The sequence below is a fragment of the Phascolarctos cinereus genome, unplaced genomic scaffold (assembly GCF_003287225.1).
Source record: "Phascolarctos cinereus isolate Bilbo 61053 unplaced genomic scaffold, phaCin_HiC Scaffold_9;HRSCAF=440, whole genome shotgun sequence".
In the NCBI taxonomy this organism is placed as follows: Eukaryota; Metazoa; Chordata; class Mammalia; order Diprotodontia; family Phascolarctidae; genus Phascolarctos; species Phascolarctos cinereus.
Window position 1 is genome coordinate 246,737,045 of NW_027556402.1, and position 9,035 is coordinate 246,746,079.

Genomic DNA, 9,035 nt, shown 5'->3' on the forward strand with positions numbered 1-9,035 from the left:
ATGACCATCTCTGTCAGAAAATGAAAGTGAAATAAAATTATTGTATTAATCAACACACCTCTGTATATACTATAATCCTAAAATATGTCATATCTCTGTACCTCAGTTATCTCATTTATAAAATTGAGATAAAAACACATGCCCTCTCTATGTCAAAGGTTGAATGCAGAAAATGTCTTTCGCAACATTAGAGGTAGTATGCAAATGTGAACTACAGTTAGCAATCCAGTCTTGAATTCCAGTGTAGTGACATAAAGGGAATTGAGGTTTGAGGATTGCTAGGGGAGAGACAAAGATCCAAAGAATTAAATTTGACCTGGGTGCACAGGAACATGAATTTAAATAATAAGTCTCTGTCTTCAAGTCTAAAAGGTAAAACTATAACAATAATAATGAAATATTCACATTAAAATTATATATTATGGAATTTCTGCATTTTGGGGGGGAGAAGGATATAAAAACTGTGATCCAGAAGCTTAGGGTGTGTGTAAATTTGTTTTGTGTACTAGTTTGCAACCCACAAAGATCCATAATTTTAGGAGCATACTTGGGGGACTCAGTTCCCATGGGAAAAATGAAGTGCAAAATCCCTAGCATTGCACATATAAATAGTTTTCTGGCTGAGAGAATCAGACATTTCTCTCTGAACTTCAGATTATCTAAGAACTTTCAGGGTGGTTTGCTACATAAAAAAAAGATGGAGTACATGTGATTGTTTTTTTATTAAAAATAATTTTCAAAGTCTCTTACAGGACCAATGTTTTAATTCTTCTATTATTTTAGATTTCTACTTGCCAAGATTTCCCTCACCTTTTATTATAAAACCTATCTCAGAATATTTATTTTATACTTTAATGAATGGAAAATAAACATTTGGTAATAATAATACTATTATTGGGGTAGCTAATTTGTACAGTGAATAGAATTCTGGGTATGGAGGCAGGAAGACTCTTTTTGTGAGTTCAAATCTGGGTCAAACATTTACTATCAGTATGACCTTGGCAAGTCACTTAACCCTGTTTGCCTCAGTTTCCTCTTCTGTAAAATGAGTGGAGAAAGAAATGGCCAACCAGTGCAGTATCTTTGCCAAGGAAACCCCAAATATGGTTATGAAGAGTTGAACATGACTAAAAATAACTAAATAGCAACAGCCATAACATTAAGCCAAGCCCTGGAGCCATTACATAACAGAACACTTAAAATTCAATTGTGACACTGTAGAACTTGAACTCACTGTTCATCATTTGCCGGTTAGATACACTTTGTATTATCTGAATGTAAGAACATTCAGTCATCATCGTCATCGTAATCATCACCATCATCATCATCATCATCCATATAAGTGTAAGGAATGGTATAATTCCTACTCATGCAGAACGTGCGTCCTATTGGAGTAGAAGAAAGTGCAGAAAAATACATATAACATAAATATAAAATTAATAAATATAAATACATTTAATTATTTAAACACAAGATATCTCATGAGATAAGAGGTTCCAGAGAAAGAGAAACAAAGAAAGAAAGAGGGAGATACAAACAGAAAGACAGAAACAGAGAAAGGAACAGACAGAATGCAGGAGAAAAGAGTCAGCAAAAGGTTCAAATACTACAGATAGGATGGGAAGGATTACGAGTCCAAAAAGATCAAGAAAACTGAGAGAATGCTGGTAACTTTGTAGACAAATTAAAATTGATTGAACAGATCTATAGCCAGGCTTCAAAATGTTGAGGAAAGAGGGAAAGGAGAAGTAGTGGAAGTGTGGATGTATATGAGAAGAGATATAAAGAAAGAATATATGTATTGCTATTCAGTTTGTTTTGAAAGAATGGGAGAAAGGAGTCAGAATAAATAAAGTAGGGAGGGAGTTTGCTAAGGTGAAGGTCTGCTTATGCCACTCACCTACTCTAGAAGCTATTTTGTCCCTCATTCAATCTAGGGTCAAATGTTATTTCATCCTTTTTTTCACTTATATTTGTGATTATGTAAAATCACATATATTAGTACTGTAGGACAAATAGTGATGGAGAAATGAATAGAGTGACTGGATCTTTGATTTCATTGGCATAGGAAATTTCCTCCCCAAGGCAGGCTACTGCTGTATCTGCAATATAATGTCTTAGAGAGATGCCTAGAGGATTGAGATGTTAAGTAGCTGACCCAGGATCACACAACCAATATTTTCCAGAAGCAAAATTTTGACAACAGTTTGATAAGTTCTGAAAACAATGTTCTATCCATTATGGCATTGCCTCTTTTTGTAAACTAGGACATGCGATGTATTGATAAATAAATAAATGGAGATATATTGGTATTTCATGCTAAGATGATGATGATGATGATGGTGATGATGATGATGATGATGATGATGATGATGATAGTGATACTGACTGAAGAGTTTGCAATTGAAAAAGAAAAGCTTGGAAGCCACTGCTGTAGATGAGTTCTAAGAGCCTTTGTAGCTCTATACATTTCCTGTAATTATCTGGTGACCCCGGAATTCAGGACATACAGCATAAAGAGTACTTGTCGAGGAAGTAAGAGACTTGGATTTGAATTCTGGCCTGAACACTTACTAGTTCTGTGACCTTAGGCAAGTTTTATGAATCACAAGGGTCAGTTTCTTCATCTGTACAATGTGGACTCATAGTTCCTGACCACTCTTCTCAGTAAAGCCATTGAAAAAAATAAAATAAGATAATGGATCTGCTAGAGCTGTAGGCAGAAAAAAATAGTTTTTAAGCAGTAAGGGATATTTAATATTAAGATGTAACTTAAGCAGATGCAATATAAACCTTCTTTCTTTTCCTTCTTCTACTTCAGTGTCCCTCTTGATTTTTCCTCTATCAAGATGACATCAGAAACAGTACATTCCTTTTAATTGCTTATCTGTGGTCCCTGGAGAACGATGAAGCAGAGAGTGAATTCTCTAGGGCCTTGTACACAGAAGACACCACAGATACAAGACCCCTAGTGTCATGCCCACAAGCAGCTTTCAGAGGCAGGAGAGTGGCTTGTCTCCCTTCAGAAGGTAGGTTTGCTTACAATGGGGTTGTTTGAGTCTTCATGCAAAATGCCTAGTTTTTTTTTTTAAGGAAAAATGAAATGAAAAAAGAGAAATATCTCTCTCTTTCCTCTTGACAATTGCTCTAGGATGTTGTCTTACACCTATTTACACAGAGGCAATAACATATCCTCAACATATCCCAGCCCTGGCAAAGTTTGTCTACAAGCAGGTTGAATGGAAATAATATGTAATGGACAGAGCTGCCAACTTTATGCCCCTGGTTAAATCCATTTGTCTTTCAGTGCCTTAGTTTCCTCATCTGTAAATAGAAGACATAGAACTAGCTGACCATTAGATTTTCTTCCTCCAATAAATCCCAATATTCTCCATATATTTCTTGGACCATGGAAGTCCTAAATTAAAAATACGAGTCTATGAATGACCTCAGAATGACAAAAGAAATATATTCCTTTCCTGATTAGCATTTGGATAGAAGGATGAGACAAATAGAGTACTGGGTGGAATAGATTGATCAGTAAGACAGCTAGATAAATGAGTTCACTAATTTGTGTAATTTTGCTGCCCCTCCCAAATAGAATAGGCTTATTTTCATGACAGGAGAACTGGAAACAATTCATTGACCGAAAGACATGCTATCCAAGTCCATAGCTTCAATTAAAATGGAAGGCTGGTGAATAGGTAGATAAGAATGTGTTGAGTAAAAGGAATCATACAGCGGAATAGGACTTTGGGTGTCTCTTCAATGACACTATCCTCTGTCTGGAGCTAACTTACGTTGAAAGTAACAACTAAAAACATCCATGTGACAATAAGTGGCAATATGGAATAAAGGGAAGACCTGTCTGGGGCTTTAGACAGCCTTGTTTCCAGCAAGTAGCCTTTCCTTGGAGAGAGTTTTCTCCTTCCAACTGCACCATAATTTCTTCCTCTGCAACATGAAATAGTCATTAGATGAGCCATAAATATCACTTCAATTCACAGTATATGCCTCACTTTCTGAGTTGAATGTTAAGTTCTTGAATGCTGGGACAATTACGCTTTTGTCTTTATGTCTCTGGTGCCTAGCGTAATGTCATACACATAGTATAGGTTAATATATCTTAGTTGCATTAAATAATTTAACATTCTTTAAAGAATTTAACATTATTTTTTAAAAAAGAATATTACCGTTCAGAATCAAAGGTGTTATGTGTGAGTAGCTAGATCTGCTATTATGTTTCAGTCATTAGCTACTGGCTAGAACACCAGCTGGATATTTAACACGATTGGGAGCCCATAACCCTGGTGTGATATTGATCGGTACTTCAAAAAAGAGAAGGGATAGAGCTCCTAGACTTGATCAATACCATGGATCACAGAGGACAACTACCCTCCCCTCATTTCACATGAAGCCCAGAGGGCTGGAAGCATTTACCTTCACGTACATAGCCTATCATTATTTCTGGACCTTAGAAGATACTTAATGTTTAAGATAATATAATTTTTTAAAAAGGCAGGAAATGAGAAAATTTCTTGTCCAAATGACACATTCTACTGTTGAGAAAACAAAGCCTCCAAGAAGTTAATATCTCATGCATGGTTATACAGTTACATAGTAAATGAAAGGTCTGGATTTGTACTATTTGGCTCTAAATAGAGTACTTTTTTTTTTCTAGTTAAATGAGGTGTCCTGGTAGAATCAAATTCAAATAAAAGATTCAGGAAAGAAATTTATTCATTCATTCATTCGTTCATTCAATACACAATCATTATTTACTAAGCACCTGCTACATGTGAATCACTTATAAAAATAGTAGGAAAACCAAGAGGAAACAAAATCATTTAACACCCACATTATAATCTCCACATGATCGCTTTTAAGTGATAATAACAAAGACTTGAAACATGAGCTTCAATAAAGTTGAAAAGTGAAAGAATAACATTTAATAATGACTAAATACTAAAAATAAAAGTGAAATAGTATGCTTGATATCCTTGGGAAGTGGAACAGAATATATAATGAAACAAACCTGGATGGAGGGGAGATTCTCATTTTCATGGAAAGGACGGGGAAACACGGACCAAAATATAGTACCATTAAATGTTCAGTAAAGGGAGCACAGTAGGTAATGTGCTTCATCTGAAGTCAGGATGAAATGAGTACAAATATAGGTTCTTACTTTTACTCCGTGTGGGACCCTAGGCAAGTCATTTGACTTTTATCTGTCGATTTCTTCGTCTGTAAAGTAGGCATAATGATAATAATAATACCTATCTCCCAGTTTAGTGGTGATGATACAGTGAGATACTGTTGAGTTTACCAAAATTTCAAGTGTTATATAAATGTTAGTTTTCAGTATTGTTTTTCCTTTAACTACTACTAATCAATTCCATCATTAATTTTTATAAATATTTGAGTGAAAAGATGGAAACATTAATGTTTGCATGTCAACTTGGGAAGAATTTAATCTAGTGGAGTGCCTTAGGGATGTACCTTAGCCCATTTAATTCAACACTTCTATAATTAATTTGGGAGAAAATATATTAATGGTCTGCATATAAAACGCATTCATAAACCTACATAAAAGAAAACTTGCAAGTATGTGTACCTCACTCAATGAGAGTAAAGAATGAGAAGGCTTTAGATGTGTTAGAATACTGTCTTGAATCTATACACAATGGTAAATCAACATGCATTTATAAGTTTCTTAGTAAATAAACAGTATTGTGTGCTAAGGAAGGGAGGAGAGACACAATGACAGAAGTGCAACAGCAACAAAAATTTACCTCGTGGACCTCACATTGTGTTGGGGAAGAAAAAATGCACATATTTTTAAACAATACATAGCAAATACTTGTAAGATACTTTAGGCAAAAAGAATGAGCATATGAATCTGTTACAAAAGACCTCATGCAGGAGTTGTGCTTGGATCTCTGTTTTGAAGAAAACTATCCTTAAGTTAGAGTTAAGAACAAAGTGTGTTCTAGTGATGTGCGATAATACATTTAAAGCCTTTACCCTTAAATGAGATAGGGGAAAAAGTTCATAAAAATGTTATTCCATCTCTTACCAGTTTCCCAGTTTCTTAAGAAGGGGAGACATTCCTTCAGAGTAATTGAAAAAAAAATAACGTCATTCACTTTATACCACTATTCCACCTTGGGGAAAAGTGAGAAATACCATTCTCAGGTGTGAACTAGCTAATATTCTGGAGGGATTTCACCCTGAAAACAGTCCTCTAGGCCTGTGGCAAAGCACCTGAATTCACTTTTAAAGGTTTAACAAACTCCCTCTTAGTCATTTATTCACCAGTGACAGTGATTCTCCATCCTTCACTGTTAGCTAGCTTACCTCTATCCCCTCCACACAGCTGTCCCAGTATCCAACCTTAAAGGAACTCATTCTTTCCAAAGTGTTCTCTGAAATATCTTCTTCATGGGTAACAATTTGTTTTCATTTTAAATATTTGACCATCACATCACTTTATAATCTCTTTTCCTTTGAAGTTTACAAAATCTATATTTACCATCCAATAAAAAAATGCTGGTAGCTGTTGCCATCACTGATGTTCTTCTGCATGGCACCACAGGAAAAACAAGAAAGAATTGTTAAAAATGAAAATAGATAATGTAAGGTGAGAGACAGGGCAGTCTGCTAACATTTAGAGCTACCCAAAAGTGGTATGGGCTGTCTAGGGAGGAAGTAGCTTCTCCCTCACTGGACATTATGAAGCAAAAGCTGGCTGGCCAGTTGTCAGATATGTTAAGGAGTGTAGTCTTGTTCACGTTTAGATTGGATACAGCATCCTTCAATTGCACTTTCCAGTTAAATTCTCTGAGTATTCCATGAGGATTCTCTAGTTAGTAGCTAAATAGATACTGCAATTCACTTCAATAATTCTTCCTGAGACCTTCAACCTACATAAATTATAATAAGACCCCCGGGCCCATAAAAGTAGAGGATATTTTTTGTTTAATTTTGTTTTGTTCTTACTTTACACCCTCAATGAATACTTCAGTGCCATGCAAACAATAGGTATTTAATTCTTGTTTGCTGAATACCATTTTTTTTTCCAGGACTGACTTTCTGATTCTTTTCCCCAGCAGGAATATGGTGTCCAGTGAGGGCAATCACAGCTCTGTTGCAACATTTGTCCTCTTGGGTTTCTCAGATTGCCCAGACCTTCAAGTGCCCCTCTTCCTGGTGTTCCTGATCATGTATTCTATCACTGTGGTGGGAAATCTAGGAATGGTTGGCATCATTCGAATCAATCCCAAACTTCACACCCCCATGTACTTTTTCCTCAGCCATTTGTCCTTTGTTGATTTCTGTTATTCTTCCATCATTGCTCCCAAGATGTTGGTGGACTTACTCATAGAGGAACCTAAGCATTTCCTTGTCTGAGTGTTTGGCACAGTTTTTTTTCTTTTGTGCCTTTGTAGTAACTGAGGCCTTCCTGCTGGCAGTAATGGCCTATGATCACTTTATGGCTATTTGCAATCCTTTGCTGTATACAGTTGCCATATCCCAGAAGCCTTGTGCCCTGTTGGTGGCAGGATCATATACATGGGGTACAGTCTGTTCCCTCCTACTCACATGTTCTGCTATCCAATTAGCATTTCATGGTTCTAACACAATTAATCATTTTTTCTGTGAGTTCTCCTTGCTGCTTAACCTCTCTTCTTCTGATACCCATTTCAACCAGCTGCTGCTTTTCGTCTCTTCCACTTTTAATGGAGTGAGCACACTTTTGATTATCCTGGCTTCTTATGCATTCATTTTTGTTACTGTCCTGAAGATGAATTCATCTAATGGGAGATGTAAAGCCTTCTCTACATGTGCCTCTCGCCTAATGGCTATCACCATCTTTTATGGGACCATCCTCTTCCTCTATTGTGTTCCCAACTTCAAGAACACTCAGCTCACATTCAAAGTGGCTTCATTGTTTTATACAGTGGTAATTCCCATGCTTAATCCTCTAATATACAGCCTGAGGAACAAAGATGTAAAAGAAACAATCGTCAAGTTAATGGACATTAAATTTTTCTTCATGAGAACATTTCTCACTAATTAGAACTTTCTGAAGAGAAATCTATAGAAAACACCTCACAAGTGATAAGTTCTAATTGGATAAATGACGTAGATGAAAAAGATCACCAACAATCAAATCACAGAAACAGAAAAAAAAATTCATCAGATTAATACAGAAGAAAAGTTCATGACCAAGCACTAGATAAAAGGATTAAAAAAGATAAATGGATAATCTTAGATTAAATTAAAATAGTTTTACATGAAATGTTCAGTAACGCTAAGATGAAGGAAATAATTGGGGAAATATTTCAAGAAATTTTGCTGATTATTGTTTCATTGAATATGCATATGTGTGTATGAGAATATATGTGTTTATATAAATATAGATAATTAAAGACATGATGAAATTATAAAAATCAGAGCCGTGACCCTATTGATAAATTGAAAATAATATGAAGACAGTTTTCAAGAGAAGAAAATCAGTTTATCCATACATGTATGAAATAAATGTTTTTAAGAACTTTTAATTACAAATATACAAATCTGTGTAATATCATATTGTTAAAGATGACCAAAAAAAGGTAAATATTTGAAGGGCTGTGGAAAAATAGACATAGTAATACATTTTCGATGGACCTATGTATCTATGTGTGTACTGAAGTAATCAATTTGGAATTATTCAAAAATAAAAAGATGAAAAAGTGTGTTCCCCTCAACCCAGGTGTTCTACTGCTAAGTATATACCTAAAAAGATCAGAGAAACAGAAAAGTCTCTGGGTCCAAAAAGTCATGATGGGTGAGGAAGTGAGTAAAAATCCTCTAACCCACTATATCTAACAGGCTTCAGGGCATATTTATCATCCCCTCCAGACATTTAAAAGTATACTAGAGTTTAAACATCTTACATCTTGCCACCTTTACTTTCATCATCACCACCACCATCTTCCTTGGTACAAACATGCACACCTACTTATTACTTTCTCTTCTCAATTGAAATA

At 35.4% G+C, this 9,035-nt stretch overlaps 1 protein-coding gene across 1 annotated transcript; it reads left to right on the forward strand.

Annotated features, from left to right (window-relative positions):
* Window positions 1–2,976: 2,976 nt before the first annotated feature.
* Window positions 2,977–8,080, forward strand: LOC110199539 (olfactory receptor 5D18-like). Its single transcript, XM_020974418.1, is given in 4 exon segments — window positions 2,977–3,029; window positions 3,858–3,899; window positions 7,110–7,394; window positions 7,396–8,080. Coding segments are annotated over 4 exon segments (1,065 nt in total).
* The last annotated feature ends 955 nt before the right edge of the window (window positions 8,081–9,035 follow it).